Consider the following 13377-nt stretch of genomic DNA (forward strand, 5'->3'; position numbering starts at 1 on the left):
ACTCAGTGAAATTTGTGAGACATGATTTTCCACTCACAAAGCCATGCTGATTGTCCCTAATCAATCTTTGCATCTCTAAATGCTGTAGATCCTGTCTCTCAAAATACTTTGCAACAATTTACCCACCACAGATGTGAGGCTCACTGGCCTGTAGTTCCCAGGCTTTTCCCTGCAGCCCTTTTTAAACAAAGGCACAATATTTGCCACTTTCCAATCTTCAGGCACCTCACCCGTGACAACCAATGATTCAAATATCTCGGCCAGGGGACCCGCAATTTCCTCCCTAGCCTCCCACAATGTCCTGGGATACACTTCGTCAGGTCCCGGGGATTTATCTATCTTGATGCACTTTAAGACTTCCAGCACCACCTTCTCTGTAATATGTACACTCCTCAAGACATCACTATTTATTTCCCCAAGTTCCCTAACATCCATGCTTTTCTCAACAATAAATACTGATGAGAAATATTCAGTTAGGATCTCACCCATCTCTTGTGGATCCGCATACAGATGACTTTGATGATCCTTAAGAGGCCCTAGAACGTAGAACATTACAGCATAGTACAGGCTCTTTGGCCCTTGATGGTTTCACAGGTTGGTGCAACAATCTAAAGCCCATCTAACCTACACTTTCCAATATCATCCATATATTTATCCAATGACCATTTAAATACCCTTAATGTTGGTGAATCCATTACTGTTGCAAGCAGGGCATTCCACGCTCTTACTACTCTCTGAGTAAAGAACCTCTGAGATCTGTCCTATATCTATCATCCCTCAATTTAAAGCTATGTCCCCTTGTGCTAGCCATCTCCATCTGAGGAAAAAGGTTCACACTGTCCACCCTATCTAATCCTCTGATCATTTTATATGCCTCTATTAAGTTATCTTTTAACCTTCTTCTCTCTAACTCTCTCCCTTGTTACTCTTTTGTCCTTCATGTATTTGTAGAAGCCCTTTGGATTCTCCTTTGCCTTATTTGCCAAAAAATCTCATGACCACTTTTTGGCCTCCTGATTTCTCTCTTAACTCTATTCCTACACCCCTTATACTGTTCAAGCGATCCACTTGATCCCAGCTGCCTATGCATGTCATCTGTCTCTTTCTTCTTCTTGACCAAGGCCTCAATATCCCGAGTCATCCGGGGTTCCCTACTTCTGCCAACTTTGCCCTTCGCTCTAAGAGGAATGTATTTACCCTGAACCCTGGTTAACACACTTTTGAAAGCCTCCCACTTACCAGACATCCCTTTGCCTTCCCACAGACTCCCCCAATTAACTTTTGAAAGTTCCTGCCTGATACCATCAAAATTGGCCTTGACCCAATTTAGAATTTTAACTTTTGGGACAGACCTATCATTCTCCATAGCTATCTTAAAACCAATAGAATTATGGTCACTGGTTCCAAAGTGATCCCTCACTAACACTTTCTGTCACCTGTCCTTCCTTATTTCCCAAGAGGAGATCAAGTTTTGCCCCCTCTCTAGTCGGACCATCCACAGACTGAATGAGAAATTCCTCCTGAATACACTCAACAAATTTCTCTCCATCCACCCTCTAACATTATGGTTGTCCCAGTCAATGTTGGGAAAGTTAAAATCTCTGACTATTACCACCCTATTTTTCTTGGAGCTATTTGTAAGCTCCTTACGTATTTGCTCCTCAATTTCCCACTGACTATTTGGGGGCCTATAGTACAACCCTATCAAAGTGATTTCTCCCTTCTTATTTCTCAGTTCTACCCATACAGACTCAGTGGCCGAACTCTCAGATATCTCCCCTCTCAGTACAGCCATGATGCTTTCCCTCATCAAAAATGCAACTTCCCCTCCTCTCTTACCTCCTGTTCTATCTTTCCTAAAGTATCTGTACCCTAAAACATTGAACTGCCAGTTCTGTCCTTCCCTTAGCCATGTTTCAGTCATTGCTATAATATCCCAGTCCCTCGTACCCATCCGTGCCCTGAGTTCATCTGCCTTGCCCATCAGGCCTCCTGCATTGAAATAAATGCAGTTTAATCTGGATTTCCCTTGCTCTCTGTCCTGCTTTTGCCTGATCTGTCTGGTACTAGGATTACTGACACTGCCTTTACTACTTAATGTGCTCTCTTTAACTTCTGTGCTGTCCTCAAACTTCTCTTCTGTCTTCCTGTTGCTTTCGATCTCACCCCCCTTGCCAGACTATTTTAAACCCTCCCGAGTGGCTCTAGCAAGTCTCCCTCCAGTTCAGATTGCATCAGTTCAGGTGTTGAACGTCACACTGCACCCAGAATCTCAAGCACATGATATGAGTCCAGTGTTATTATTTTCAACTTAATTTAAATCAGTTAACTGATCTAGTCAACTGAACAAGTCAATTAGTCAGCCCTTGATATGCAAGACCCGTAACTGAGGATCAAGAAAATAAAATCAGACAGTTGTGGAATGGTTAATTCCTGCTAGTCCCTGTTCTTCATATGATGCCGTGCTCCAGTCACCTACTGATATGGTCCATCATTCTGTTCACTCCACGATAGATATGGGAGAGAACAGTTGAGTTTATGCTAAAACAATTGCAAAAGAAACACTGGCATGGGATCATCTCTGCTGAACTGGCAGTCTGTATGTGGCCCCAAAAGAGAAAACACTGGAAAATCTCAGCAGGTCTGGCAGCATCTATACAGAGAACACAGCTGATGTTTTGAGTCCAGATGACCTTTTGTCAAAGCTGTGTGTGGTACCTTCCTTCCACTAGAAAGGCAGGACTGCTATCTGACTAGGCTGTGTTCTTTCAAAGACAGATTCTCCAAGATAACTTGTGCTGTTCACCGTTTGTGCAATCAGGGTCTCAGTGGGATGTGTGGGCCTGGCCACCATTCCACCACTCTCCATGTTTACCTGTACCCAACACTATCACAGAGAACCAGTGCACATTAAATGTCTTCATATATCTTTATTTCAATTTGAAAATGTTACCATAAGGTATAAGGACCATAAATATATAAAAGTCAGTAATAACTCCAAATAGAAATTCAGAGGGAACTCCTTAACCTGGACAGCGTTGAGAAGGAGAGTTCCCCCTGCTCACCGCATGTGCAGTTTTTGAGATTTTCCAGTTTCATGGCTGTTTGTGAGGAAATTCTTCCTGACACCATTCTTAAACAGCTTAACACTAATTTTAACGTTCTGCCTCTTTGTTCTGGACTCCCCAACCAGAGGAAACAGTTTTTCTCTATCAATGCTACCAAACTGTTTAATCATGTTAATCATCTCAATTAGGTCACTCTATTCAAACAATGATTCCTAGAATTCCCAGAAGTCGAGAACGCAATATCTTTTCTACAATTGTGCCTGGACTGTGAGGCCTCGCCAGCTGGGCTGGATTGCCAGGGGACTCTGGCCTATTTTTGCTTATTAATTACTTTCTGAGTTGCCCCATTGATTTAGTGGGCTTGAAGATTTGGAAAGAACTGTTCTTGGAAAACTAGAAGCAGTAAAGCTGGAACCCACCATTTATAAGTTTGAAAATGGTCACATTATGATGTCCATCAACCACCTTCATGTCACTTGTGTTGGTTTCTTTTCAATAGGAGGGTTACAGTTTAAGGTCACAAAAGAGTAAGATTTCCATCGGTGTCTTTATTTTGGGGATAGTTACTCCCTCACAAGCAGCCCGAGACTGAGTGTGAATGAAAGGATGCTCAGGTGGAAATGGAGGAGGTTAACAGCGGAATCAGTGGAACATTCCAGAGAGACAGATTCTGCAACAGTTTCCATTACCCACAGTTCAGCCTACGTACTCCACTCAAGGTTCGGGATGGCAGAGACCTGAATGTGGCCCGGAATCCGAAATCGCCATGAAATTCAATTTCAACGGAGTTTCCCAGTGACTGCCACCGAAACAGGCTGTTGCCACGATATGCGGAATATCTCTGTGTGCTCACATCTTTAATCTGAAAATACAAATAACTGAGCTATCAACGATAGGCTACACAGTGATAATGGAAGAAACACGACATGGTCAAGGGTCACCAGTTCACAGTTAAATTCAACAGTTTGTTATTTGAAATTTCTTCATTCAGTGTGAAATTACTTCGATTTCATTTCAACTCTCCAAGATCATTGAACCGCATTGCACAGGAGGAGGCAATTTGACCATTCAGACCTATCAACTCTATGATACATCCCACAGTCAGTACCAGTGGGACCCGTACCCCAGTGAGAGTGTGTGTGGGACCCGTACCCCAGTGAGGGTCAGTGTGTGTGGGACCCGTACCCCAGTGAGAGTCAGTGTGTGTGGGACCCGTACCCCAGTGAGTGTCAGTGTGTGTGGGACCCGTACCCCAGTGAGAGTCAGTGTGTGTGGGACCCGTACCCCAGTGAGAGTCAGTGTGTGTGGGACCCGTACCCCAGTGAGAGTCAGTGTGTGTGGGACCCGTACCCCAGTGAGAGTCAGTGTGTGTGAGACCCGTACCCCAGTGAGAGTCAGTGTGTGTGGGACCCGTACCCCAGTGAGAGTCAGTGTGTGTGGGACCCGTACCCCAGTGAGAGTCAGTGTGTGTGGGACCCGTACCCCAGTGAGAGTAGGTGTGTGTGGGACCCGTGCCCCAGTGAGAGTCAGTGTGTGTGGGAGCCGTACCCCAGTGAGAGTCAGTGTGTGTGGGAGCCGTACCCCAGTGAGAGTCAGTGTGTGTGGGAGCCGTACCCCAGTGAGAGTCAGTGTGTGTGGGACCCGTACCCCAGTGAGAGTCAGTGTGTGCGGGACCCATACCCCAGTGAGAGTCAGTGTGTGTAGGACCCGTACCCCAGTGAAAGTCAGTGTGTGTGGGACCCATACCCCAGTGAGCATCAGTGTGTGTGGGACCCGTACCCCAGTGAGGGTCAGTGTGTGTGGGACCCGTACCCCAGTGCGTGAGTGTTCAGAGGGAAATTTTTAAAAAATTCTTGCAGTAAAGCACAGTGGGTTAGCACTGCTGCTCCACAGCTCCAGGGACCTGGGTTTGATTCCTGGCTCGGGTCACTGTCTGTGTGGAGTTTGCACATTCTCCTCGTGTCTGCATGGGTTTCCTCCGGGTGCTCTGGTTTCCTCCCACAGTCCAAAGATGTGTGGGTTAGGTTGATTGGCCATGCTAAAATTGCCCCTTAGTGTATTAGGATGCTTAGGTTAGAGGGATTAGTGGGTAAAATATGTAGGGATTTGGGGGTAGGGCCTGGGTGGGATTGTGGTTGGTCCAGACTCGATGGGCCGAAGGGCCTCTTTCTGCACTTTAGGGTTCTATGATTCTATGATAAAGTTGCAAAGATCTAATCCAACTCACCAGAATGTATTCAGCTGCGGTATTGTTGACTCTAACGTTGAACCTGAGGTAAAGGACTTTAATTAAGATACGATCCATTGGAGCCACGTTGATGATGGTGCGACAGGCTTGTCCCTCTCTGTAGGGCTGTACTGGGCTCACTATATTCCCCTTGGGTCCATACAGCTGCCTATCGCAATCTGAAAAAGGACAGATATCAGGCTGGAAACTTGTGTTCACACTGGGGGCGGGGCGGGGGGAAGAGTTCCGGATTTGCACCGTGAGGGAGGAAGTGTTTCTTGACATCAGTGCTGAACGGCCTGTTTCTACACAGTGCTCCCTCGTTCTGGATTCCTCCCGCCCCACTGTCTCCCAAACCCCACACAGAGGAAATGGTTTCTCTCCATCAACCATCTCATCTGAAACACCTTAACCTGATCACCACATAACCGTCTCTGCTCCAGGGACAACAAGCCTGGTCAATGCAACAAAGTCAGGGTGAATCCCAGTCTTATTCTGATGAATCTGACTCGCCCTCAGAGTAACCTTTCTGAATTTCTGTATCGAAAACTCATCACATTTATTACGGATGGAATTCATTGGAACCCTGGACACTGATATGATTACTGCCCTTTTCTATTTCTGTCCCCTTGAAATAATGACCAACGTTTAATTGACCGTTTAACTGAATTTTCTACCTGTCCATCATGATATCTGCACTTGGATGCCAAATCTTTAATGTCCGCCTGAGAGGTCAGACAGGGTCGAGGTCTAATCTCTTATCTGAAAGATGCCATCTCTGACAGCGTGGCACTCCCTCAGTACTGAATCTCTGACAGTGCGGCACTCCCTCAGCACTGACACTCTGACAGTGCGGCACTCCCTCAGTACTGACTCTCTGACAGTGCGGCACTCCCTCAGCACTGACCCTCTGACAGTGCGGCACTCCCTCAGTACTGACCCTCTGACAGTGCGGCACTCCCTCAGTACTGACCCTCTGACAGTGCGGCACTCCCTCAGCACTGACCCTCTGACAGTGCAGCACTCCCTCAGTACTGACTCTCTGACAGTGCGGCACCCCCTCAGCACTGACCCTCTGACAGTGCGGCACTCCCTCAGCACTGACCCTCTGACTGTGCAGCACTCCCTCAGTACTGACTCTCTGACAGTGCGGCACCCCCTCAGCACTGACCCTCTGACAGTGCAGCACTCCCTCAGCACTGACTCTCTGACAGTGCGGCACTCCCTCAGTACTGACCCTCTGACAGTGCAGCACTCCCTCAGCACTGACCCTCTGACAGTGCTGCACTCCCTCCAGACTGCATTGGACATATCTGTGTGGATTTTCAGTTCAAGTCACTGAAATCATGTCTTTCTGACTTAAGCGGAGAGTGTTTTGCACTGAACAAAAGCAGCTCTTTAGCAGGTGATATATCCAGATCGCAGCAGTGAAGCCCTACCTCTGTAGTAATGTCGTGATGAGGGACTACTGGTGAACTGAAGGATGGATCCACCATTGCCAGTGCTGGTCCGCTGTGTGATCATTAGTGTGTTAGTGATGGATGTGAGCGCAAACCCTTTCAGTGGGGAGCAAGTCTTCCAAAACAATCGACGGCCACAAAAAGACAAAGAATCTCCTGGAGGAAAGGAAAACAGAGGCATGCAAAAATCCAGAACAGTATTTAACATCTCATATTTTTGTAGCAATTGCTGCTTGACAGCTCTTTGGGTTTTGAAATGCAATATTATTCCATATCCTAGCTGGCTTGCTGCAGTCATGTAACATGTCATGAGGCACAGTGGGTCAATGTTACACTCAGTTCAATAAAGACATTTCATCAGAAATACTGTGACATTTGAGTTCCTATCGTGCTGTCAGAACTGGGCCTGAGATTAAGTGTTAAAAAGCTGGATGGAAGCCACGACAACTGAAAAAGGAACATAGAAATGTTCAGAGTTGCTAAAAGCCCCAACACAGCCTCGTGGAACACCAATAGAAACTGCCTTCCATTTGCAAAAACATCCATTGACTATCTCCCTCTGTTTCCTGTCACTGAGCCAATTTTGGATCCAATTTGTCACCTTCCCCTGTATCCCATGAGATCTCTGTGCACTAACCAGTCTACCATGTCTTGACTCAAGAACAGCTTCTTCCCTGCTGCTGTCAGACTTTTGAATGGACTTACCTCTCATTAAGTTGATCTTTCTCTGCACCCTATCTATGACTGTCACACTACATTCTGCACTCTCTTCTTTTCTCTTCTATGAATGGTATGCTTTGTCTGTATAGCACACAAGAAACAATACTTTTCATTGTATGCCAATACATATGACAATAATAAATCAAATGAAAGTGGGACTTTGTCAAATACTTTGTTAAAATCCATGTAGACAACATCAACTGCACCACCCTCATCAATCCTCCTTGTTGCTCCCTCAAAAAATTCTATTAAGTTACTGAGTCTCAATCTTCCCCTAATAAAACCGTGGTGATTATCCCTAATCAATCCGTACTTTACTAAGTGACAGTTTATCCTGTGTCTCAGAACTGTTTCCAATAATTTGCACACCACCACATTCAGACCGACCAGCCTGTAATCTTCTGGCCTATTCCTTGCACTCTTTTTAAATAATGGTACAACATTGACAGACCTCCAAACCTCTGGTACCTCACTTATATCTAGTGAGGACTGGAAAATGATCCTCATGGAATCCGCTATTTCCTTCAATAGCCTGGAACACACTGACTCTCACTGGGGTACGGGTCCCACACACACTGACTCTCACTGGGGTACGGGTCCCACACACACTGACTCTCACTGGGGTACGGCTCCCACACACACCGACTCTCACTGGGGTACGGGTCCCACATACACTGACTCTCACTGGGGTACGGGTCCCACACACACTGACTCTCACTGGGGTACGGGTCCCACACACACTGACTCTCACTGGGGTACGGGTCCCACACACACTGACTCTCACTGGGGTACGGGTCCCACACACACTGATTCTCACTGGGGTACAGGTCCCACATACACTGACTCTCACTGGGGTACGGGTCCCACACACACTGACTCTCACTGGGGTACGGGTCCCACACACACTGACTCTTACTGGGGTACGGCTCCCACACACACTGACTCTCACTGGGGTACGGGTCCCACACACACTGACTCTCACTGGGGTACGGGTCCCACACACACTGACTCTCACAGGGGTACAGGTCCCACATACACTGACTCTCACTGGGGTACTGGTCCCACACACACTGACTCTCACTGGGGTACGGGTCCCACACACACTGACTCTCACTGGGGTACGGGTCCCACACACACTGACTCTCACTGGGGTACGGGTCCCACACACACTGACTCTCACAGGGGTACGGGTCCCACATACACTGACTCTCACTGGGGTACTGGTCCCACACACACTGACTCTCACTGGGGTACGGGTCCCACACACACTGACTCTCACTGGGGTACGGGTCCCACACACACTGACTCTCACAGGGGTACGGCTCCCACACACACTGACTCTCACTGGGGTACGGGTCCCACACACACTGACTCTCACTGGGGTACGGGTCCCACATACACTGACTCTCACTGGGGTACTGGTCCCACACACACTGACTCTCACTGGGGTACGGCTCCCACACACACTGACTCTCACTGGGGTACGGGTCCCACACACACTGACTCTCACAGGGGTACGGGTCCCACATACACTGACTCTCACTGGGGTACTGGTCCCACACACACTGACTCTCACTGGGGTACGGGTCCCACACACACTGACTCTCACTGGGGTACGGCTCCCACACACACTGACTCTCACTGGGGTACGGGTCCCACACACACTGACTCTCACTGGGGTACGGGTCTCACACACACTGACTCTCACTGGGGTACGGGTCCCACACACACTGACTCTCACTGGGGTACGGGTCCCACACACACTGACTCTCACTGGGGTACGGGTCCCACACACACTGACTCTCACTGGGGTACGGGTCCCACACACACTGACTCTCACTGGGGGACGGGTCCCACACACACTGACTCTCACTGGGGTACGGGTCCCACACACACTGACTCTCACTGGGGGACGGGTCCCACACACACTGACTCTCACTGGGGTACGGGTTCCACACACACTGACTCTCACTGGGGTACGGGTTCCACACACACTGACTCTCACTGGGGTACGGCTCCCACACACTGGGCCCCATTTTATCATTTTGATTCTCAGTCTGGGTGGATTTGAAACTGGGAGTGTTTCAGATCTGATTTTTAGGCTTGTTCTCAAGCCCCCATATACACTCTGCCTGAAAAAAAAGAGCGATTCTGAATTGCAGTGCAGAAGCCTGTGGGCAGGACTAAAATCCTGCAGCTCCGATTGCCTCCTCTAACTGCGCACGCACAGAAAAGAAACGATAGAATGTTGCTCCCCTGCCACATCGCTGCTGGGCTGGATAATGTCCCCTCCCCCAACATTACTCCCCCACCCAGACCGCTCACCAACCCCTCTCCTCCTTCCCCTCACTCATCTCAGGCAGAGTGGCAGTGGGCTTCCCCTCCCCCCTCCCACTGATCACAGGCAGTGTGTCAGCGGACACACTCACCCACCTCCCCCCCCCCGACTGAAAACTGATCTCAAGCAGAGAGCTGTCAGATGCTTGGCACTTACCTCCTCACTAACAGTCACTGACGGAGCACCCGAATCGGACTTATATGGAGCATATCTGTTCACACCAATTCCGTATGGGCGAACGCCCGTGATGGTAAAGGGGGAAGTGCTGGTAAAGTTGGGCGTGCAGCCCCTTAAGTTAATTTAAATGCATGCAAATAGCCATCGTGTCCGTTTCAGGCACAGTCCTGATCGGAGCCATTTTCGGGCCTTGGTAAAGGGGGAACCAACGCGGAAGTGAGCGTGGATTGCACTACAAGCCTCACACCCAACTTTACCAAGTTTTTGTGCCTGAAAATGGGCACAACCTGATGGTTAAATCAGGCCCCTTGACTCAGTTGGGATTGTATCTGTGTGGTAATGGATGACCAATCCCCTTGTAAACATGGCACTATCTTCAAACTGGACGCTTTTTCATGTGGTCCCACCCCCACTTGTCAAACATTGATTTGGAGTGTTGTTTGAGTTCTACATCAATGCAGTGGGACTGTAACCAGATCAGTCACAATGCCTCTGGGTTCTTACGTTTACTGCAGTTTAAGGAACTTGTCAGAACGCGGACCGTAATGACCTCATTCAGCGGACGTCCAATGGTAACCAGGCAATCCCTGCCCCGTTGGCTGATCAGTTTCAGAGTTCCTGATTCACTCAGAATTAGCTTCCCACAGTCATCTGGAGTAGAAAGCAGAGAGGCATCAGGACCAGAGCACATCTGAGAGCCAGGATGTTGCAATGTGATCAATCTTGCATCTTGAAAATAAAGTGTAGGAGTAAGTGTGAGATCCAGTGTAATGCCTGCTGTTGTCAGTTTGGATCTTGTTCGTCACTCTTAGAAACATAGAATCCCTACAGTGGAGCGGAAGACCATTTGGCCCATTGAGTCTGCACTGACCACAATCCCACACAGGCCCTATCCCTATAACTCCACATATTTACCCTGCTACTCCCCCTGACACTAGGGAAGGACAAGAATATGTCACTCTTGTGAGGAGCATGAATATGATTCAGTTTGAATCTGAACTGGTTTTCGGAGCAAGCAAGAAGGATCAGGGGTTGGCCCTGTCCACTCTGGGCATTGTCTTTGTAACTAAATGTTTATTTATTAGTCACAAGTAAGGCTTACATTAACAATGCAATGAAATTACTGTAAAATTCCCCAAGTCACCGCACTCCGGCACCTGTTCAGGTAAATGTACCTAACTAGCATGTATTTAAGACTGTGGGAGGAAACTGGAGCACCCAGAAGAAACCCACACAGACATGGGGGGAACGTGCAAACTCCACACTGACAGTGACCCAAGCTGGGAATCGAACCCAGGTCCATGGCACTGTGAGGCAGCAGTGCCACCATGCCACCCGTGTTTTGTATGTAAAAAATGTGAATAATATTGCACTTTGTGGGATGTCTGTAATCTGCATTCAGGTACTTAATGAACAAAGTATATTTTTGCAAAAGAAAAATACATGTTAAACTGAACCCAGTTCAATGAAATGAAGGTGCCGGAGGTCGAGGGGGGAAACAGTCAGCAATTTGAGGTCAGTTTGAATACATTTCTTTGTGGTGATTGGACAGGCACACAAAACTATACTAATTCCTGCTGAATGACCAGCCAATTAGATCACTAGTTTTAGCATTCACATTCACTACTTTTGTGAAGTATCTTAAAACACTTTTGCACCTTCATTTTTTAAATTATACTCTTTCAATTTGGAGGTCTTTACTCTGTATCTAATCCCGTGCTGTACCTGTCCTGGGAGTGTTTGATGGGGACAGTGTAGAGGGAGCTTTACTCTGTATCTAACCCTGTTCTGTACCTGTCCAGGGAGTGTTTGATGGGGGACAGTGTAGAGGGAGCTTTACTCTGGATCTAACCCCGTGCTGTACCCGTCCTGGAAGTGTTTGATGGGGAGTCAGAGTGGTTTAGTGAGGGTGTTGCAAGTATATAACTGGTATCCTTACTGTCTTCATCCATCAAGCCTTTAGTGAATTGAGTTTGATTTGTCAGCAGCCTGGGTGTCATTGCAGCTGAGTGGTTAACGGAGGGAACAGCTGTGGGAGTCACCAGCATGGCTGTTGTCTGGTTTGGTGTCTGGGTCGGGCAGGGTCCTGCATCACAGACCTCTGCTGTGGCGAGCTTTGTCAGGTGTTCACAGAAGGCATCCAGCACGACCTCCATCAATTCCAGGTTGGTGCAGAGCAGCTTCCGGCTTCGGCTTCCAAGGCCACAGGAAACAGAGCACTGGGAAAAGGCAGGACAGTCATCCACCCTGAAACCTGCATCAGCCCTCCATCCTCTCCCTCCAACGCTTCCCAACCCGGCACCTATCCATCTCTCACACACCCCATCCCTTAACTCCACTTTCTCACCATATCCATAAACCCCATTGGCCAAGCTTCTCCCCAAATCCCTCAACCTCACCTCTGCACCTTCACTATTTCAGAAAGGTGAGAAAGAAAAGCGAGGAAATGATCAACTTGTTAATTTAACGTTTGCTGTGGGGAAATGATTGGACGGAGGAAAAAATAACTAAGCCAATTAGAGAAAGCCAACAAGGATTTATCAATGTCAGGAATATTTAATGACCTTGTAGTGGACCAGGAATGTCTATGGATGTCGCTTACGTGGATTTTCCAAAAGCATTCACTCAGATTCAATAGAGTTCACTCAAATTAAAGCTCATAGAACTAGTGACAAATTATTGATTTGGTGAGAAGATTGGTTAGGTGGTAAAAGACAAGGAGTAGGAATAATGGTATAAACTCAAAATAGTGGAACAGAATCATGGACCTTCAGCCAATCATTCTGTTTTGAAAATGTCTTCGATAGCACAATAGAGAGTCAGGCTTCAAGCTTCTCAAAGATATAAGGATTGATTGTAAAGTTAGAAGTACAGACAAAATATAAAGACATTGTTAGATTAAGTGAGAGCTCTGAATTTCAACAGAGGTAAATGTGAGGTTATTGATTTTGGATTGAGAAAAGTTGGATCAAGTATTATCTAATTGTGAAAAGCTGGCAACAGTGCAAGTCCAAGGAAATTGAGGGATTGATGTGCACAGATCACTAAACTGGAGTAGTCACGTACAAAAAATAATCTCAGAAATTAATACTATCCTTCAGAAGCAGTGACCTAGAATCGTGGCCTAATGGCCTGGAACACCTAGATAACAAGGACACCTATGTCAGGCTCCTATTCATTGACTACAGCTCAGCCTTCAACTCTATCATTCTCACGGAACTCATCTCCAAACTCCGTGGCCTGGGCCTCGGCACCTCCCTCTGCGACTGGATCCTGAACTTCCTAACTCACAGACCACAATCACTAAGGATAGGCAACAACGCCTCCTCCACAATCATCCTCAACACTGGAGCTCCACAGGGCTGTGTCCTTAGCCCCCTACTGTAC

At 47.5% G+C, this 13377-nt stretch overlaps 2 protein-coding genes across 2 annotated transcripts in view; one reads left to right on the plus strand and one right to left on the minus strand.

Annotated features, from left to right (window-relative positions):
- Positions 1–13377, plus strand: part of rexo4 (RNA exonuclease 4) — a 142303-nt gene that overhangs the window by 41539 nt on the left and 87387 nt on the right. The gene's annotated exons all lie outside the window — the stretch shown is intronic.
- The window catches only part of adamts13 (ADAM metallopeptidase with thrombospondin type 1 motif, 13), an 80071-nt gene continuing 69609 nt past the window's right edge, over positions 2916–13377 (minus strand). The window contains exons 31-35 of the mRNA XM_080211770.1: positions 11918–12209; positions 10495–10641; positions 6735–6911; positions 5296–5474; positions 2916–3930 (exon numbers count right to left, since the gene is read on the minus strand). Coding sequence (XP_080067896.1) covers positions 3754–3930; positions 5296–5474; positions 6735–6911; positions 10495–10641; positions 11918–12209 — 972 coding nt within the window. The 3' untranslated portion in view covers positions 2916–3753. The remainder of the gene's footprint in view (positions 3931–5295; positions 5475–6734; positions 6912–10494; positions 10642–11917; positions 12210–13377) is intronic.

This window comes from Carcharhinus amblyrhynchos, chromosome 25, assembly GCF_965287045.1.
Source record: "Carcharhinus amblyrhynchos chromosome 25, sCarAmb.v2.hapA, whole genome shotgun sequence".
Taxonomy (NCBI): Eukaryota; Metazoa; Chordata; class Chondrichthyes; order Carcharhiniformes; family Carcharhinidae; genus Carcharhinus; species Carcharhinus amblyrhynchos.